The 21,837-nt window shown below is 39.9% G+C and overlaps 1 protein-coding gene across 1 annotated transcript; it reads left to right on the forward strand.

Moving 5' to 3' along the window:
* Positions 1 to 11,928: 11,928 nt before the first annotated feature.
* Positions 11,929 to 19,105, forward strand: FAM118A (family with sequence similarity 118 member A; the record flags this gene model as incomplete). The annotated part of the gene is made up of 7 exons (XM_082481349.1): positions 11,929 to 11,945; positions 12,403 to 12,655; positions 13,907 to 14,128; positions 14,744 to 14,872; positions 15,445 to 15,730; positions 17,652 to 17,684; positions 18,862 to 19,105. 7 exons carry the CDS (start codon positions 11,929 to 11,931, stop codon positions 18,960 to 18,962), a joined length of 1,041 nt encoding a protein of 346 aa, XP_082337475.1. The 3' UTR covers positions 18,963 to 19,105.
* Positions 19,106 to 21,837: the final 2,732 nt, after the last annotated feature.

Here is a 21,837-nt window from a genome sequence, read left to right on the forward strand (position 1 = left end):
TAGTTTTCTGAGAAGTTTAAGAGTAAAATATAAAAGGCAATGGCTTTTTGTACTAAAACTCTTTGAAAAGCTTTAATTACAGTACTAGTTCCCTTCAAGACACCAAATCAAATCTTAGCCTTTTATGGAGGAGTAATAGGATGCCATTGCACAGGATTTCTGCCGATTGTAGCATCTCATGTGTACAGTGCAAGTATTTGTTCTAGCTAGCAGGTGAGGAGATGCTGAGTGAAAATGAACAATGAGCGTGAACGAGGCTGAAATCTTGTGAAATTCCTGTTACTCAAACTTTTTAACTGTCTTGCTTTCCACAAAAAACAGGACTAACATCTAGGTGAAACCACCTGGATATATCTGGATTTTCTCACAAGACAGTTTTTCAGCCTGGAACACGCTGCATAGGTAAATTGGTTTTGATTTTTTGGATTTTTTTTTTCTTTCATCTCTGCTGCTGAGAGTCACTGTAAGAGATGTAGTGGAAAAAGGCAGCCATTTATTAGAAAGCTGACTTTTAAAAAAGTTACCCACAAACTAACTAGCATTTGCTATAATCAAGGTTGCTTTAGTAGAATAAACCTAATTCTACTTTTGTTGTTTCTTATTAAGAATGAGGAATTCTGGAGAAAGCCATATTGCAATATGAGTCAGTATTGGAGATGATAACTCACACAGTAAATCCAGTAAAACAGGAGATTATGGAGCCTTTTATATGTTATCTAGTTAAAGAGACTCAGAGCCACTTAACAAAATAACAGACTGAAAATTTCTCACAGAAATTTCTTATTGTAATATATTCTAGTAAAATATGAAAACTCAAAAGTAACCTAACAGCTTTTTTCTTCTTTAGAATGCAGGACCTTTGTATACCAGCTTTTCAAGCATTTATGGGTTACATCATAGTATTTAAGCAGTTAAAGCTAAGGCCTGAAGACATTGCTAGGATAATCCTGCCTGAAGGCCGTCTTTCTGTGATATAGTATCTATTAGTTTCTGCATGAAGGCTCAGATTCTCAGACGAAAGAATGGAAGGTCAATGTCCAACTATCCCTGGGCTGGGACCTGTAATCTTTATTGGGATGATTGCATACATTATAGCAAAAAACACTTTGTCACAACATGCATTAAATGAGATCTGTAACTGAGATATCTCACACCAGAAATCGTATATGATACATAATATGGTTCTCATCTGTTGCTGATGTTAATCCAAGCAAGCGTAACATAAACATGGTGTAACACTTAATTTCTCTTTAGGCGTACTACAGGGTATAAAGCATGGCAGCTGGCTAGATACAAAGAACTTTGCTTCTTAAGTAAGAAGTCATTTGGCTTACATCCCTGGATTTAAGTGTTACATTTGCAGCTTCCCCTGTAGACTTGGTCCTGACTTCACAGGAATTACAAATATAAATAACCTCAGCTACGCCCCAAATTAGGAGTTAGGCACAACTATTTAAGTTGCAGGAGAGATCATATTACCAACAACCTCAAAGCAAAAGTTTGTTTACTAGAAAATACAAGACATTTGGGCAGTCAATAGCGTGATTTTGCAAACAATTCCTCAGTGATACCTATGCTGAATCAGAAAGCCAGTCTGACTGGCCACCACTGCACTACTGTCCTGTCCTCAGGGCTCCTTTTTGCTGCAGTTCAAGAGAAGTCTAAGATCTCAACCTATGCTTCTCTGCTGCACTTCTGCACTGCATACTGGGCCCATGTGCTGGTCGCCTTTATAGCTCGCTGCTTGCTGACCTGTTAATTGTGTTTTTAAGCTTGTTTAATATAGGCCTAGGTGGTAGAAGAAGTAGCCATTGGACCACAAAAGCCCAGCCAAGCAGGAAAAAACCTCTTACTACTTAGTACAGCATCTGATATGTTCAAACAGAGCACAGTAACATCTCTACTTTTGTCCCTATTTTATATAAATTTTATTTCTGCAAATATTTTGGCAAACATCTTCAACATCCGATATTTGACAACCAAGACAGACATTTATGCCAGTTCACCAACAAGTTCTTAAAATAACATTCCCAAGGTTCACTTCTCTCACCTAGTTCTGGTTTTCACCAAGCAGCAATGTATTCAAGGAAAATTTGAGTATTTGCAACTCCCTGCTAGCTTTCTCTTTTCCCATTCTTTACAGTAATAAGCTTGATTTAAATCCATTCCTTACAGTCTCTATAATGTTTCATTTCCTTTTACCTTTCTTCTCCTTTTTTTTCTTGTACTATCTTATCTTTGGTTTTGTTTTTGTTCCTTTTTTCTATTACAGTTCTGCCTCTCCTTCAAAATGGCTTTTCTCCCTTTTACACCGCTTCTTGTGTTGCTGCTGTTCAGAACAGAGAAGGGCCTTGTGACAGAGCTCCTTTGTTTTTTGTTTGTTTGTTTGTTTGTTTGTTTTTATCAGAAAGGTGCAAGAGACAACTTATTTAATCAAAGGACATTCCAGTCAGTTACACTCCCTGGTTTTTCAAAGCAAACTCATATATTCAGACTTTGTTACAAACAGTTCAAACTAAATTCAAGCTCAGAAAGGCCGCAGCTAACAGAGCTCATTTCCCCCACCATTTACCCTTTTTAATATATATTTTTTCCACCTATGACTATACTGAAATGATTACACTCTGATGCTGTTACTGGAGTCTAGAAAATGGATTTTAATTTTAAGTATAGGAATTCATTTATTATTAATTCAATAATTATTAATTTAATTGTTAATGATTGGATTTATTATTGGGGGTGGCAGGGGGGAAGCCACAATAAATGGATTGAATGGGTTGTGTTTACTCCTGAAAGGGTGCATACCATAAAATTTTATTCTGGCATTTTGTCCTGTATTCAGAGTAGAGTCAAATCTGTTATTAAAGCCTTTTACTATCAAGGCTTATACCGCTATTCAAAAGAGACCTCAAAAAAAAAAAAAAAAATTCCCAAGAAGCTGTATCTTATAATCTCTTCCCTGTCTCATGAAAGCACAGGACAGCAGCAGCAAATTATACACATTGAAGAATACTGACTGCGATTCAGACGGTGTGAGAGAGGCAGCTGCAAGGTAATGCCGAACTTGCCTGTAGTTACGCTCTGTTAAGTAAAAGTTGACTGTAGAGAGATCTTGTTGGTATCTGTCACTAAAGATGTGCTTGTCACTTGGCGGCTTTAAAAATAAGCTCTAGTATATACCTGCAGTTACATACAGAATTATTTTACAGATCATGTTACTCTGCAGGGCTTATACACATACAGTGCTGGAAGTAAAATTAAAAGGTTGTCTTTGAAAATTAATTTCTATATTCAATCATGGGTAAACTCTAAGTGAACTGACACTGGCTTTTGAAAACATACTTTGAATTTCTGACAGTACCTTTCTTCAAAGCATTTTATAAACTATTCTGTTTGCAAAGATGACAAACTGGTAAGATCCAGTCAGCTCCAAGGTAGAAAAAAGTAATCACCTATCAGGGAGTAACTAGTTCTTCCATTGTGCATGTAGAAGGAATTTCATCTCAATCAACAGGGGCAAATTGGCTTCCTGCTATGAAAAAAAATTAAGACATGAGTTAGCTGGTGTCTTAAAGATACATTTCAGCAAGCTCAATAAACTTTCATTATGAGTTTTACTTGTTTTCTTTCAAACTAGCAGGTTCTGGCATAAAATAAACTAGGATTTACTTTATCATAACTCATTAAACAGCAAGATGTCAAAAGTAAATCAACATTATATCTCAGTGCATAAAAACACAGCTGAATAATCAGACACGTTGCCTCTTCCAGCCAAAGCCAACCAGCTGCATTTCTTATCCTGATTACATCACTTCGAGTAATATTTCCAAAGTCTGCAAGAAAGCCCAAAATAAGCAACTGAATTAACATATTGTTTAGTACACTTGGATAAACATATGAATTTACTATAATGTGAGAGAGAAATATTAGGTTGAATCAAGTGGTAAGACTCAGTAGTCGGTTTACTTGAAGTATGTGTTTTACCTCTCAGAGTTTCTCAATTGTAGCAACAGTACTTGCCTTTCCTTGCTGCTTCTTGAAACTCCTTCCTATTTCAAAGCTTACACGTTTCAACACACTTCAGCATCCTCTTCTCACTGTGACTTTTGCTACTGAACTTTATGCCAATTTTTTTTGTAATGGTGTTTGCCTGTCTCTGTCATACACGTTTCGAATAATAACAAGGAAATTGAATGGAAAATACTATATTGTTACCTCTTGTTGTATATTTGGAAAAGTATATTAAACCTCCTTTTGATTGTATTTTATATGGTTACTTTTTTACCATATTGGATTGGAAACTATTGATATTCTTTGTCCTTAGTGAGTTTCCTAACCCCTTGCAAGGGAATCCAAAGCTTATGTAATTTATTATTGTTGTGAGTACTGCTGGTGTTTTTAAATAATAGTTATTGTAGTCTAATGATATAAAAGGAGCAAGACTTAAAGGAAAAGGTAATAACATTTATCACATGAATTGATTTAGACTGAAAAATGGAAAAGCTTTCAAGGGCCTTTCTTCACAAATATTTCCTCTCACACTACTTTTTAAATTAATGTGAAACAAAGAAGAATATCAGGTATTGTAAATCTACAGGATGGGTCTGACCTTGAGTCCCAAGCTCAGGAAAATATTTAGCATGTCTTTGTGACTCCCGCCTACAGCTGACAAAATATTGTAAGATGTTCAGCAAATTATTTAGTAATGCATTCCAACGTTATTACAATGCAGTGTCAAATGACATTCCAAGCTGAATTTCCCACATTGTTACCGGGGTTTAGGGAGCAGAATATCACCTGGTTCTTTTAAAACACAAGATCTTTGACCTTCAGGGTTACTGAACCCTAAATACCAGCACATGAAAATACCTTGCTGACTGACTGGCAGTAGCGAAGGGTAAAAGGCAAAGAGGGAGAAGCACTGCAGAGCTGCTCTGACTCAACCAAACTGCAGTTTTCAGGTGGGGCTGCAGTTACACTCTTCCTTCTCCCTTCCTGTTCTCTCTCATCCTCCATCTTCCTTACCGCTATGAGTATGATTCTCCAAATGTTTGTCAAGCATTTCTAGGGATACTGCAATATAGTAACACAGAAAAATGACAAAGCGAGAAGTGATGTCTAGGGAATATTACATGGGCAGTTCACAAGGAAACAATGTTCTTACGCAAATTGAAAGTTAGTTAAGCCAGTGCGGTCAACACAGCTACTCTTGCCAAAAGTAGCACCGGATATGGAGTAAAAACAGTGGGTTTATGTTTCATCTGCAAAACTGGCCATCCTTACCAAAATTCCTCCTAAAACTATACCAGAATGTCAATACAACACCGACATTTAACGAACAAAAAGAGAATGTTCAAATCTATCATACAGGTATGCAAACCCTGTGAGTCCTGATTGAAGCCCCAAACTGCAGAAGTGACTGACTATAGAAACAAAGAACATCTGTTAAGACCTATGTCTGGGAACCTTATGCCAATAAGTACTTCAGGTCTTCAAAAGTCTGTAAAACAGTACCATGAGTAGTTTTGAAAACTCCAGTTAAGCAATTAAAATTTGTGGCTGGAATTTGGAGGTACAGTCCAGCAGTCGCACCCTTAGGCACGACTAGCAGCCTTTACCCATGCGGCTGCCCAGTTCCTGGCAGAGCCACCTCCTCTCCGCCGGTACTCTTGTTTGCACCCAGGGTGGCGCGGCAAAGAAAGCCAGGCACTGCGGTTAAGAAGTGCGGCGGGACTGGGCTCAACAGTGTTAATTGCATGCTGTAATGCGCCATGGTGAAGGAACTTTGAGTTTTTAGGCATTGGCTTTAAGAGATAGAAAAGAGATTCTAGGCTTTGGCTTTAAGGGATTAAGAGAAAAAGAAGGAAAAAGGAAAGAAGGGGGAAAGAAGGGAGAAGGGGGAAAGGAAGGGAGAAGGGGGAAAGGAAGGGAGAAGGGGGAAAGGAAGGGAGAAGGGGGAAAGGAAGGGAGAAGGGGGAAAGGAAGGGAGAAGGGGGAAAGGAAAACAGAATCACGGAATCATGGAGTTTTCAGAGTTGGAAGGGACCTCTAGAGATCATCTAGTCCAACTCCCCTGCTAAAGCAGGATTGCCCAGAGCACATTACTCAGGACTGCATCCAGGCGGGTCTTGAAAATCTCCAGAGAAGGGGACTCCACAACCTCCCTGGGCAGCCTGTTCCAGTGCTTTGTCACCCTCACCGTAAAGAAGTTTTTCCCATGTATTTGAACGGAACTTCCTATGTTCCGACTTGTGCCCATTGCCCCTTGTCCTGTCACTGGGAACCATTGAAAAGAGCCTGGCTCCATCCTCCTTCAACCCACCTTTTAGATACTTGTACGCCATAATAAGGTCTCCCCTCAGCCTTCTCTTCTCCAGGCTAAAGAGTCCCAGCTCTCTCAGCCTTTCCTCATAAGGGAGATGCTCCAAGCCCTTAATCATCTTAGTTGCTCTTCGCTGGACTCGCTCCAGCAGTTCCCTGTCCCTCTTGAACTGGGGAGCCCAAAACTGGACACAGTATTCCAGTTGTGGCCTCACCAGTGCAGAGTAGAGGGGGAGAATGACCTCCCTCGACCCACTGGCCACACTCTTTCCTATGCAGCCCAGGATTCCATTGGCCTTTTTGGCAACAAGGGCACATTGCTGGGCCATGGATAATTTACTGTCTACCACGACCCCCAGATCCTTCTCCTCTGAACTACTCAGAAGGGGGAAAGAAAGACAGAAGGGGGAAAGGAAGACAGAAGGGGGAAAGAAGAGAAAAGCAAAGCAATCCGAAGAGGAGGAGCGCTTTGGCCGTTGGCTTTCAAACGCGAGCGGGGCTGCTGTGCTGTCACTGCCGGCAGCACGTGCCACCTGCCGTTAGCACATCGCAGTAGCCTCGTGCCTCATACCGCCTCGACCGACTCGTGCAGCCGAGCCCGGCCGCCAGCGGAGCTCCGCAAGGGAACGCCGCAACCCCTTTTTGCTGCTCCGTGGTGGTTTCGCTGTCTCCTCACCCCGTTGCTTCCCGTCCTTAACCCTCCCACCACCGGTAGCTTTTCACAGCGCCAACCCTGTTCCTTTCCTCCTGTCGCTGAGAATCGATTCTTCCATTTCACGCAGGCTGATGATTTGTATTTTTTTTTGCCTGCAAAACATTTCAGGTATTTTTCGGGGCACGTGAACGCAGCCCTTTTCCCCCTTATGAAGCAAACGAGGCGTAGGAGTGCGCGCCCCCCGGCCCGGCGCTCCCCTCCCCCGGCTTGCCGGGGGGCTGCAGGTCCCTTCGTCTACCCCCGCCGCTCCACCACCGCCCACGGGTTGGCGTGACGCGATTCCCGCCTTCCCAGCGCTCGCTGCCCGGCGGGGCTGCCCCCCGCGCGGCAGTCGCCGTCCCCTAGCAGCCCCGGAACCGTTCTGGGCGGAATCTTCCTCCCGGGGCTGCTGTTTCCCAGCCGGCGGGGAAAGCGGCGGGGACGGGACGGCCCCGGCGCGGGGGGAGCCTCGTGCCGCCGGCTCCGCCCTAGCGGAGCGCGGCAGGGAGTGGAGCGAGGCGGCTGCCGTGAGGTAACGGCGCCGGAGCCCGGCCCTGTGCCGGTGGGGTGGTGAACGGGACGGGACGGGACGAGACGAGACGAGACGACATGGCGTGGCGTGGCGTGGCATGACATGACATGACATCACATCGGTCTCGCCGCTCGGGCCCCCGTCCGCCGCCATCCCCCCTACAACGCCTGCAGCGCCACCTCCCCTGGGGCGGTAGGGCAGGGCCGGGCCCGGCGGGGCGGGGCGGGACAGGGGATGGCGGCCGCAGGGTTCTGCGCGCGCGCTGCTGAGTGCAACCGCCGCCTCGGCTACCTTACCGTAGCCGGTCAGGTACGGCGGCATCGGGAGCCTCCAGGGGAGGCCGGCGTCGGCAGCGTTGCCGGGGGGAAGCGGCAGCTCTTGACTCGCAGGTGAGGGAGGAGCTGTGCCGCCGGCCCGCTGCTGTCGTGCCCGCTCGCTGCGCCGAGTAACCTCGGTTCTGTTAGCGGAGAGAGACGGGGAACTCGGCTCGGCAGAAACCGCTGTGGTGCCCAGCCCGATGCTCTTGGGTTTATTCCGCAGAGAATCAGCGGGCACGCGGGGTGGGTCGGGGAAAGAGACTCTCCTTTGCCCGGTGCTTCCTTTCTATTGAACATTTTAGGCTGTTCTCATATATTAAGCTGCCAAGAAAAAGTGTTTGGTTCAATCAGACTGTCGACTTGAAGTTCCACTCGGTGAGTGGAGCTCTTATTTCACGGATAGGTTCTTAAGTAAAGAATATGAGGTTGTAAGGGACCTCAAGGATCATCTGTGCCAACCTTTTGGTAAAAGTTCAGTCTAGATGGGACGGCCCAGCACCCTGTCCAGCTGAATCTTAAAAGTGTCCAATGTTGGGGAATCCACCGCTTCACTGGGGAGGTTGTTCCAATGGCTGATTGTTCTCATTGTGAAAAATTTTCTTCTAGTGTCCAGTCAGTAATTTGTACTTGTTACCCCTCACCTCTTCTGTGGGACTGCTTGTGAAAACGGAGTCTTCTTTGTAGCCACCCTTTAAATACTGGAACATGGTAATAAGTCTCCCTTAAGTCTTCTTTTCTTAAGGCTGAACACACCCAATTCTCTTAGCCTTTTTTTCTTGAACGGGAAGAAAATATGAAATTAGAATTTCTTCTGATTAACTCTCCTTGTGTTTGGAGTAAAGACCCAGCACTGAATGTGGTCCAATTTCCAGGCTGCCATGAGGAAAGGTTGTTGAAAAGCAACTGTGTGTGCCTTTGGTTATTCCGATGTGTCTTTTAAAAAGTAAACCAGTGTTGAATGCTTGTGCCTAGGTCCTCTGTTTTTCTAGGTATGCTCCATGTTTATTACATCCAATAAGAGAACATTCAAGACTAGTCACAATGACTCAGTACTCAAAGGCATGGAGAAATTTGAACTTTATCATTTGCAGTCATTTAGCTATGACTGGTTGCTGATAGTTGCTGCCACATTTGCACAGCTTCTACTTCCAGGAAGCAACTTTAAGGGATAAAAGGAAACAATGAGATCTAAAATGTTGGTAGTGACAGCATCCTGTGGTGAGATGCTTATTTTATTAATTTTGGTAAGTTACTAATGTAATTACAAAAATTTTCATGGGGATTCTTTCCCAAATATTTCACTGGATGGGGTTATAAAGTAATACAATATTTTTCAGAATAAATAAGTTGCACTTCCTTCATGTGTTGTTTTTGCATTGTGAACTCAACTTTTCCATATAGAAAGGAATCTTGTTCCCTAGATTTTGAAGTGGTTTGCTCTAGATAGGTTATTGTCCTGGATTTTGAATGTGCTAATGTTTTTAAGATGATAGCATGGCATCTTTGTAGGACACTGTCAGTGAAGGAGGGGAGCATGGAGAAAATAAATATTACAAGAAAAGATTTTTTCCACTTGAAAAGACATCCTGGGTGTATTTGCAGAAGACACATGTGTGTTTTCCTCAGAAATGTTGATGTCCCTCCATCATAGGGTGGGGGTCTTTTGGTTTTGTTCTTTTCTTTGGGGTTGTTTGTTGGTTTGGTTGTTTGTTGGGGTTTTTTTTCCCAGTCAAGTGATCTCCAAACTTAGGTCTCTTGCTTCCAAATTAGCTTCCAGCATGTGAACCTGAGAGCTGGCAAGTAGCCTTATAATCCATAGGGTCTGGCAGAATGCTTATTTGAAGGATTAGGGTTTGCAGTGTGCAATCTCCACAACCACAAACTGAGATGTGTTTCAAAGCCAAACAAAAAATACATCCGTATAAAAACAAAACCAAGAGTTAATGTAATGAAACTTGGGGATTTCTGACTGACAGTATTGTAGCCAAATTCTTTTGCCAAGATGCAGTCCTTCTTATGCTTTAGACATAAGACAACGTAGATGATACAGAAACAAGTTTTTATTAAAAATACTTGCTGAGAAAAAATCTTCCATGTTTTATGGTATGGTAGAGTAGCTGGGGGGCTATCAGAGGGCCTCTCATGATCATTATGTGTTGCAGAAATCGGTTTCCCACAAACTTGGTTGAATTAACTAATTGTTATGAAAAAAATAATTTCAAGAAATGCATTCATTTACTTGAATGAATTAATATTTTAGTGGGTATGATAAATTTTATCTTGAATTTGACGCAAGTATTTTCCAGCTGCATGAATAGCCATATCTCCATTAGCTTCAAAATGTCAATCAACTGAGCTTAAATGGAGCTGTGGTAGATTTGCACACTCATACTTTGTGAGCTTTGTTTCTATCAGTGCGTTGCTTAACTGGGATGTGACATACAGAGTCTTAATTTTAAAACACTTGATAACAATAAATAGAAAATGCTATCTGTAATACATCTGGTTTTAATTTTGGCCTTTTTTAAGGTAGAAGCATTAAGAATTATTTTGCTTTTTATTTTACTTAGGGCTGAGAAATGGATTCATCAGAACGATCAACAATTAGAAGTGAGCAGAAATCCAGGTAACTTGTGTTTCAAATGTTATACAAAACTGTCTGTTAATGAAAATCTGAAAACACAGTGGAAATCCATTACTGAAAATTGGATATGAGAACAACATCGTGCTTGAAAACTTGAAATTATCACAGAAACTCGTTTCCTCACTGACTGAGTGGTTCATACTCAGTGCTGAATGTAGCAGGAAGGCATGGGGGTTATCAGCAACGTATTTGTTGTAGGCATTAGCTAGCAAGATTATTTACATGTTTATTAATTGCTTTGCCTGAGGCCATTTCAAGTTAAACATCATAGTTTTAGCTAGTTTCAGATGATTGTGAAATAAGAGGTGTTAAATATCCATATTACCAGATTAACAGGAAATAAAAATCTGTAAAGGTAGTTTTGAAAGTCAAGGGAATTTTAAGGTTCTGTATTACTGAAATGCTTGTTTGTATACAGTGATTTCACTGTGTAGTTTAAATGCATTTCCACTTTTTTGCAAAGTAATAATGAAAGGCAGAGTTTCTCCAGTTTCTTGTGCTGGCTTGCACAGTGAAAACTGACATAGAACCAAATACTCCTTTGAGAGTAATCTGAAGTTAGTAACATCTGAATAGTGGACTAGATGAACCCTTGATCTGAACAAGGATGACTGTTCTTATGTTCCTGTATCCTAAAGTGAGAATAAATGAGAAAAAAAGATACTGCTTTTTCCCAGAAAAACAAAAAATCGTTTCTTTGAAATATTGTGACTTGTCCTTTTGAAATAGTTCTACTTTCTTTCTGTCAGACATGTATTAAGTAAATCATTTGACAGTCCTTTGACTACTTTTTTTCCAAAATTTCATTTCAAATGGTGTTTGGCTAGGCCAGGGGACTGAAAATTGGTAATTGTAAACTTGGATCTCAAAGACATTAGTGATTTAATGTTGTTGCCATTTTTTGGCTTTAATTAATAATGCTGTCGTGGTTTAGGCCAAATCGGCTACTGGGGACATGGGGGACCCCAGATGGGACCGACAGATGCTCCCCTCTACCCCTCTTCAAAGAGAGAGGCAGAGGAGGAAAAAGAGACTTATGAGTTTAGTAGGAACTAAACTACTTTAGTGAAATATTAATAATAAAATAAAAATAAATAATGAAATATATACAAAACCGTATCAAGCTCCCGAGATGACAATCATGACACTGGCTGGCACTGGGGCAGTCCCAGGCTGGACTCAGTGACGGACGGGAACTGGATTCCGGATCTGCATTCAGGATTGGGATCACAGGCAGACAGAGTCCTCCTCAGACATCAGCCATTGAAGGAAGAGACCTGACCCTTTGATCCCTCAGCTTTTATACTGAGCATGAGGCAGATGGGATGGAATACCCTGTTGGTCAGTTTTGGGTCACCTGTCCTGTCCGCTCCTTCCCGTAGGTAGGACCCCACTATGCTTTTCCGCTTCTGACGGTCCAATGGGGCAGATAACAAAGTTGGTTGGCCTGGGGTGTTAGAGCAACAAGTATAAGCAAGAGCCTCTCTGCATACCATGCCTGGGCATCCGCTATAAACATAGGTCTTACCACTCTGAGAGAGTGAACACTGCCTGCACAATATGCTGTTAATTTCAGTAGTTAGAAGAGGCCCAGCTAAGAAGCGAAGTTACTGAACAAAATTGGTTCTGTTTTACCTCAAACCAGGTCATATGCACACTTACTTGTCTAAAATGACAAAAAAACTTAAAAGTACATTGTTGGTTTGGGGAAGGCTGTGAACTGCTGCCAGTTCATTCTTCTGCATAGAAATGGAGAACTTGGTTCCTTTTGCTTGGTTAGTATTTTGCACAAGCGTTAATAGTTCATATAGATTTCTTGAGTCACTCATGAGATCTTCAGACAGGTTAGAAAATGCACTGTAAAGAATTAAGATTTTTGTTTTCTGTTTTACAGAAAATTCTTAAAAAGTCTAATAAGAAAGCAGCCTCGGGACCTTCTTCTTGTAATTGGAACTGGGGTAAGTGCTGCAGTAGCACCAGGAATCCCAGCGCTGTGCTCCTGGAGAAGCTGCATTGAGGCTGTAATCGAAGCAGCTGAACAGCTGGAGGTGCTTCATCCAGGAGATGTTGCTGAATTTCGTAAAAAAGTAATCAAAGATAGAGACCTGCTTGTGGTTGCACATGATCTCATCAGGAAAATGTCACCAGTGAGTATGTTTATAACTTATATTGATATCTAAAATTATTATATACTTTTATTTTGTTATCAACAAAAATTATTTTCAGCTTTCGAAAACTTGAAATTTTTCTGGTAAAAATTGAAATTTTTATGGTAATCATATAGTAAACTGTACGTTTTGGAATGGCTAAAAAATCCCTGTTTTTTAGTGTAAGTAGGCTTTTGTCGTAATTAATGCAAGCACGAGTCCTGTCTATTAAATATTCTCCATAATTCTTGGAACTGAAAGAGGAATTTATAGCTTTGCTGGCTAAAACTAGAGATACCCTGAAAATACAGGTAGACCTTGACCCTGCTGATAGCCTTAGATCACCCGGACTTAATCACTGCTGCGGCTCACACTTTGCCGAAGTCAGTCCATACATGCCCAGTTTCTCAGCCATTCATCTTAGGTTCCAGAGATTTTCAGACTGTGCTAATAAGTTTGCCAGGTCTTCCAGCTGAAATAATTGGGGTGACATACATACTGCTAAACTGTAGCATGTGTTGAACATTTTGCAACACGTGGTGAGGTTCTCTACAGGCAAAGTGTAATAACCTCTCTTTTAAGAGGAGTCTGCATGTACTGTTAGGCTTTGTAGCAGATTTAATGATTAATATATTTTTTTCAACCAGGAAGCAAAAAAAAGGGAAAAAAAAACCCCAAACCCACCACTTTTAATAGTATATCCCAGACTCTGAATCCAGGGAATGATAATTTTAGTACATTAACTGATTTTCAAAGCAGTAAAAGCATACTGAGAAAGGTAAGGTTTCCATGTAGTTAGGCCAGTAACTATATTTGGCTTATAAACAGACATTTGTTCTGTGTGTAGTACAATTTATTGAATAGGAAGCCTGTATATTTTATAGAATTGTTACATGTTCCCGTCAGTCTCAGCAGATACTCTGGGCAAATGCAGCCTGTGCTTTTAAGAAAGTAATGAGCATTTAAGTGTAGCAAAATAGTTTTGTTTTATTGTACCTGTATTACAAGCTTCCTTGAGAAAACCAGACTGTTGTTTTGAGCTACATTAAGTGGAGGCAAGAGCACTTGAATAATTTGAGATTGTTTTTGATGGTTTTGTACATTTGGACCTTTATGCTTTGTATACTGTGTAAGTCCTCTCTTAAAGAAATGCTTTGGCATTAAGTAGACAAATGATGTGGGTTTTCTGTTGGAGGCAGTTATAATGGTGCACGTGGTCCTTATGAAATGTTCATCTTTTTCTTTCTTCAGCGTACTGGGGATACGAAGCCCAACTTCTTCCAGGATTGCTTAATGGAGGTGTTTGATAATTTAGAACACCACATTCAGAATCCTGTTGTTCTGCAATCAATCCTGAGACTCATGGAGAGAGGCACAATGGTTCTGACTACAAACTATGATAATTTACTTGAAATATTTGGTCAGCAACAGGGTAAACCTATGGAATCTTTAGACTTGAAAGATAAGGATAAGGTATGATGAGAGCAATAACATTTTTAGACCTATAAGAGAGGGCAGCTCGTAAGTTCCATTGAAAGGTGTTTTCCTGTTTAAAGAGTGTCAAGGCTAAAACTTCTTAATTGGTAAAGCATGTCTGTAAGCTATCAGCAGATGCACAGACATTTATTTTATGCGTCTTTTTATTCTGAATAATCTGGTAGCAGTTACCAAACAGAATTTCAGTGACACATTTATTAACCAGTTCTCCCCACTCTCTGGGAAAAAACAAAAACTTATTTAACTTTTGTGAAGTAATTGTTAGAATCACAAATGTGATTTCACCTAGCTGGTTGTTAATTTGCCATTCATATCTTTTTCTGTCAGTGTTGCTGGAACTTGCTTCCTGCTTGTTTAGACCAAAAAGCCAGAGGTATCTTCAATATCAGCAATCACCTCTTTTTTTATAATTTAAAGTAAGCTGTGTAATTAATAATTGAAATTGTCTCTTGCTGCAGAAAAGTGCAAAAGAAGTTATTTCTCCTTTAAGTGGATTTGTAAGTTGGGACAGCTGTGTGTTTTTGCAGAATCTCAGTTATTGTAGGATATTATAGTATAACAAAAGAATGTAACTTGCATGATTTGCTTTAGGTTCTTCAGTGGGCAAGAGGTCACATAAAATATGGAGTTCTTCATATTCATGGCTTATATACAGATCCCTGTGGAATGGTGCTAGATCCCTCAGGATATAAAGATGTAACTCAAGATCCTGAAGTCATGGTTTGTGTGATCTTTAAAATTTTTACTATGTTTTGCCAAACTATGTTATAGTTTTACAGTTCTTTGTATTTATCTCATGAAAGAACATTAGCCCCAAAATACTAGACACCAGAGCAAGGATTTTTCACCACCTGATTGCTTGGATTAATGTTTTTGGGGGCTTAAGGTGTTACTAGCTCTGGATCCTGGACTTAGTGTCATAATTAGGTATTTTAAGAAGTCAAGTGTTTAGTCAAGAATATTTATTTTCATTATTTACAGATTGACCTAATGGGAGCCCAATATTCTGTCATCATAAATCTTTCAATTTAAAATTCCCTTACTGGAAATATTTACATGTGTACTTAATTTTGTATGGCAACTTTGATTTTTGAATATAATTTCTTTTTTTTGTAGAAACAGTGCTTCTGAAATGTCAGTTTACCATGATCTTAAAACATGTATTGAATTCAGTTCACTAGTGATGTCTGCTCTGCTTCTCCTTTTAAGTCTGACATATTTTAGAAGTTCTTACCTTGTCCTTTTGACTACTGAAGTAAATGTAGCTCTTGTGTGTTTATATTTATTAACAGGAAGTTCTTCAAAATTTGTATCGAACCAAGTCTTTTTTGTTTTTGGGCTGCGGAGAGACTCTGCGTGATCAGATATTCCAAGCTCTTTTTCTTTATACTGTAAAGAATAAAGTGGATTTAGAACATTATATGCTGGTGCTTAAAGAAAATGAAGACCACTTTTTTAAGCTCCAGGCAGATATGCTGCTTCATGGAATAAAAGTAGTATCCTACGGGGACTGCTTTAAACAATTCCCAGAGTACGTACAAGATCTGACTGCTCAAATCTGCAAGCAGAGAAGTCCAGGTAATGCATCCTCTTTAATAAGAAAATTTGGAGTAGGTCCATAGCAGGATGCCGTGTCTGAACAACCAGCAGTTGGTCTGAGGTGTTGACCTGGTGCGTAGATAGCAGTAGGCCTGGGCAGCATCTTTGCTTATGAATGGCATGCAGAGTTGGCACACGTGAGAAAATCGTAAACAAATTTCTTTCTGTAAGATCTGTGGATTCTTGAAAATTTAGTCTTTCGTCCTGAATTTGTCGTTTTGTTAGCATTTGTTTAAGATGTTTATTTTGTGTATTTTTTGGCCTGAACTACTCCGGTATATTGAGTATTACATTATATGAAATATGAGATATCGGTTAAAGAGACTAAAAGAATTGAAGGAATTAATTGGTGGGATAAGCTGGTTGAGCCACAATATCTGATTAAACATAGAATGGGAAATTAAATCAGTACACCAATAGTGTTTGGCTTAACACAGTTAGGGCTGATGGGGAGAAAACCCAAGTGTGAGGATAATATTTTGTGATAGTAAAATAGAAGAGGCTGTGGAATAATACTTCGCTTGTGACAGTGAATGGCATTCTGTAGAGGGCGTTTAATGCTAAAATGGGAAATAACTTGATATCTTTGCTGAAGGTAACAGTTCTGCATTGACAGGGAGCTAAATTTTACTAACTAGGTCCATTTACCTACTTCTCCTCCCTGCTCCCTTCCAGCCTGTTGTCTCTCAACTCAAAATTCCTTAGCTGTAACAGTGAAGAGCCTTTAATACAAAACCAGGGAAAAACAACAATTGTATGTTGAAGGAAAGAGATTTCTATAATGCTTTCCAAACAAGGACAGTTCTACTACGGCTTATCCAGAGAATTGAGGAAAATAACTAGAGTAATTGACCTTGGGAAGAATACTGTTTCACAGCTCTTTTATCGTGTCAGTGAAACAGTTTTGTCTAAAAGTATTCACAAGTGGTGCATAGCAGGAACCTTCCCCTTGTCCTCCCTAAAAGAAAATCGCAGGTGTATGCCCAAGTTATGTAATGTTTTTTGTAACTGGATGAATATTACATTTAGACTGGATTAGATTTTTCTTTCCATGAAGGCTAGAAACAATATTTAGCACAGCATCTAGGTTCCAGGAAGTTTGTCTGCAGTTTAGACACCTAAAAGTAAGTTGGGGTGCAATTTCAGACACTGAACTAGCCTTAGCCTGCGAGTTTGTTCTTCGACATACTGCTGTTGATGGATGTGATGGACATACTTTTCATAGTCTGAGCAGTGTCTGGAGTGTCCAATTTATTGCAAAGCAGCCACTGATATCAAAACTGGGTGGAAGATACATTTACGTAAGCTCTAAATGGAAATGACTGCAAAATCAGACTATAGTGCTTCCCTTTTTGTTCAGTGGAATTACTGATTAGCATAATACTTGCAAGAAGAGGGACCGTACTCTGACTTCAAAATGTTGTTGATCTCACGTACAAGTCAAGATCCCAAACAAAACTGTTTTCAAATGTTCATAATTTCTCTTTACATTGTCAAACTGACAGGTTTCACTTTTTCATGCTTATTTACAAAGTCTCTTAAAAAATAGGAGGAGTTTGTTAAAAGTGTTGTATGAAAGAAATGAGAAATGCATGCCCTGATCCTGATGCGGGGCTTCAGCCACCTGGACATCTGGAAAGGCAGCACAGAGAACAGTCCAGGAAGGGTGGAGAGGGACTCTTTATCAGGGAGTGTAGAAAAGGATGAGGGGTAACGGTTTTAAACTGAAAGAGGGTAGATTTAGATTAGATATTAAGAAGAAATTCTTTACAAGGTCCCTTCCAACCCAAACCATTCTATGATTCTAAACACAACCTTGCCATTTTGGGATGTTGCATAAAAGTATTAAAAACTTTTTGGATGTTAACGTGTGCTGTTGCTGTCTCTTATTCTTCTCTAGATGCTGATCGAGTGGACAGCACAACACCCTTGGGTACGTAATGTTCTTATTTTCACAGAAAGTTCCATAATCTGTCAGAGATAAAAATAAGTCTCTTCCTTAAGAAGGTATAGAAGAGTGAATCTCAAGCCTAAGCATGTAGTACTGAAGGTGAATTTTTGGCTAAGTGTTCCTCAGGTATCTTTGTGATATTTCTGTGAAGAGGCAGAGCAACAATAAATTCCAATTTATGGTATAAAATGGCAAAACTTCCTTTTGAAACAATAATTTAAAAAGATTACACTTCTAAGATGTGTGCTGCTGCTGCAAATAATATCAAAATTGTGTAAAAGTATCATTTCATCATTGCATATAAGGGTCTTTGGCATTGCAGGAGATTAAAAAAACCCACTTTTTCACAGTCAAAAAGTACACAAAGTCCAAGATACTTGTGGGCAGGTGTAAAGTCAGATATTACTTTTGTAATTCCAACTAGATTTTAAGCTTATCTGTCTTTCAGATGAGTTCATAAATCCCCTTTTTCAGTAAAGTACAATTAGGCATCAATGGAGAAGAAACAAAAAACTTCAGCACAAGTTATTCCAATTCCACTTAACATAAAGCTCCTTTACTAACTGATTAGCACCCTCCTTACAAGTAATTTGAAAACCCATTTACTTGTATCTTGGAATACATAGCAAGTAAAAAAAAAAAAAAAAAGAGAGAATTATTCCTTAACACAGATTTGTATAATACCACACAAAAAAATATATCTAGAGTATTGCGTGTCGAGTGTCCTGATTTTGAAGGAATTTCCCTTCCATTCATTTTTACTGTCTGGCTATGCTGTTTATAAACAACAGTAGCTCACATCAAGAATTTCTTTCCTCTGAATAAGGGATCCAGACTTTTTAAAGAAGCTTCTCACCTGTGAACTCCATGGGCATTATCACACAAAATCAAGAATTGTTTTCAAAAGGCAGCTGTATAATTAGCTACATCCTGTTTTAACATGTTAATACCAGAGCTCAGTGTTGGGGAAGAGCTTGAGATCATTGAACTGGTGCAGACTTTCAGTAGGGTTAGTGTTACAATTCAGAATCTGAATACAAGAACCTCAGTGGACCACTATTGCATTTATCTTAATATGTGGTGCTTTTAATAAAAAGTATACAAAGCACACATATTTAGCAACATTAAAATATTTTTTTCTCCTCCTCTCCCTCCACAGGAACTTCATGTGTGGACTGTGCTAAAAGGAAGTTAGGAGAAAATGCCACTGACTCTCCTAAGAGAACCAAGCAGTCAGATAATGGTACATCTACTATTTAATGGAAAAAAACCCAACCAACCAACCAAAAAACAAAACCCAACCCAGAAGCTTTTTAACAGTGGGTGTTTTACATCTGCTGCATGGAAAGTTTTGAGCTGAGTATTTCCATGGTTTTAAGTGGAATAAAAATTTATGCATCTTAGCCTTTTCTTTTCAAGAGCTGTAAATGTGTAATGTATATACAGCTTGAGAGTCATACTAGTCACTGTCCAGCCATTTCCATACTACTAAAACTGTATCTGCAGGATGATTTAGAAGCAGGTGCAAGTCTTCTCTGACTGTGCCTCAAGCCACTTGGACCAAGCACTTACCAAGGTGAAGCCACAACAGAGCTAATGTTTGAATCTGTCAAAAATGACTCTTGACATACCTGCAACTATCTGTTAGCTGCCTTTGAAAGGAAGGGGGTTCTGTTCTTTTCTCATCAGCTGCACGGCAGTTAGGCTGCTGGAGGCTGAACTCTTCAGCTCTCTGTCAGCACAAGACTGCTTGCATGCTTCAGCTTCCCTAAGCTGTTAGGAACGGGAGTTGTTTCACATTTATAGAACCCGCATCATGATACCTGCCTATTTTAGCATGAGTATTTGTTTTCATTTGTCAGTCTGTTAAGGCATGTGATCACATGGGGAGAAAAGGATGTAACAGTAAGTATCAGCAAGGACATACCATATGTACATGGGGGCTTACTGACTTATTTGCAGTGTATTTCCATGGAGATATTTTAAATATTGTTGTTTAAATCACTGAGTATGCTGCCAGTTATCTCAGAAAGCAGATAATAGATACTCAACGCAGCAGAATTAAACTGAGTTAGTAACTAATTACGTATCTGTACACAATTTCTAGTGTTTGACTTCAAGTTGAACTACTTAAATGACTGAAGTTAGGCACTGCATTAACTATTTTTTTCTGAGGTGCTGCTACTTCACCTACCACTGAATTGTCTCAGCACTAAACTGACGTAATTACTGGTCCAGTTGCTAACACTGGTAATCTGAACTTTTCTAGTCAGCTGCCTCTCACCTCAGTGTCTGCAGGAGAGCATGGTCAGGGCCATGCTTTGTTCTGATACCAGCACATTTGTATCTGCCAGTCCTGGAGGGTTGCTTTGGTCAGGTTTCTCTGCTTATTATTTGATCTTTTATGCCTTCTGAGATCACATCACACTATAATAAGGTTTTACAGGGAGTGGAAGCAATGTGTCTGGCAGTTGACTTTCTGCCTGAGTTGTGGTACATCAACTCTTTACTCCCATGACACAAAGTCTTTCCAGACTAATAACTGCTGAGATGGGTAGAGTTTTTGTAGTGTGGAAGTCTTTGTCCCTGTTCTGAAGTAGGTAAAGATCTGAACACATTTTGCCTGGAAAAGCAGTCTTAAACAATGCACGCACACTGACTCTTGTGTCTCCTACCCTAGAAGGAAACATCCAGTTGTCTTTAGTGATTGACAGTCTGGAAATCATACTTGGGTTTTAATATGCAATATAATTGGTAAGGACCTCAAGTATCAGTTCTCAAGGTTTCAACTGTGTTTTTAAAAGATAAAAATCAAAAGCAAAACCAGCCCAAATATTGACCATATTCATCCTCTCCCTTTGAGAGATTTTATTTATGCATAAATCACTTTTGAAAATTTAGTCTTTTAGCATCACATATAGCATTATCCATGAGACTCATACCTCTAAAATGTGCTTCCCTAGTCAGCGTGAATTGGCTGTTTTGAAGAGTCATGCTATTTTGGATGCTGATGAATTAGCTTAGAACACTTAAACTGTTGCTTCAAGCTGGAGCAAAATTAATCAGATGAGCTGAGCTATTTATGACCCTGATTACTGCAATTATTTAAGCCAACCCTAAAGTCATGTAACTCCTTATCTTGTGCCTGAAGTCAGACCTATGTTAGAAAATCGCATCCCCTTCCTTACACTGAGCATTGGTGAACTGCAACTTGCACAACAGCCTCCCCTGACTCAAGTGCTATTTATTTGTATCGTGAAAAGCAGACGAGTTAGGTAAGGGGTTATTTTAATTCCTAATGTACACAAGAAGAAGGTGGAAATGCCTAGTTTTGGTTTTGTCATCCGGTCCCGTCCTGTCCCCGTCTGTCCCCCGCCCCGGGAATCAAAGAATGTATTTTAACCATCTTAGGGATGGGACTGTCTTGTAGCTACCTCATGGTTTAAAATACAGTCAAAAGGGACAAAACCTGAAACTTGTCTGATCCATTTATCTGTTAAGTGAAAGAGTAACTTGTTTAAGGCCCTGTTCAAATTATTACCTGAGTACTGTGAAAGAACTAACGATGCAAATTGGCATGTTAAAAGACGTTAGCTGATTCTACTGTAGGTGGCTCTTTTTCTACTTCATTTTTTTTTTTTCAAATGCAAGGAAGATATTTACCAAAACCAAATTTGTTGACCATTTATTACCCTGTTTTGCGCAAGCTGTGTAATGAAGTTGATAGGACATCTCTGATGATGGCACACACTCTTTTAATAAAATATTTGAAGCTAAACCACCCATTCTTGTATAGTAGCTAAAATATGTACCTTTTACCATTTCTCAGACTCTTCAATTCTCTACTGTATTTTTCCATTTCAACCAATTGTTCCTAGCAAATTAAAAAACCACAAACAAACGTTATGTATTTGCAGTACACAAACTGATGTGGGTCAAAGATCTTTGAAAATCACTAGAGGCTGCTCTTCTGTTCATCCTTCACACTTCTGTAAGTATTTCCACATCTATCAACAGATTATGAATTAATAGACTGATGTGAACTCATGACTTACAATCAAAGTAAATAATTTTATTTAATAAAGTGTGGCAGCAACATAAGTATTTGATAAACATCTGTCTACAGTGTAAGTAG

The sequence above is a fragment of the Vanellus vanellus genome (genome assembly GCF_965231255.1).
Source record: "Vanellus vanellus genome assembly, chromosome: 1".
Lineage (NCBI taxonomy): Eukaryota > Metazoa > Chordata > Aves > Charadriiformes > Charadriidae > Vanellus > Vanellus vanellus.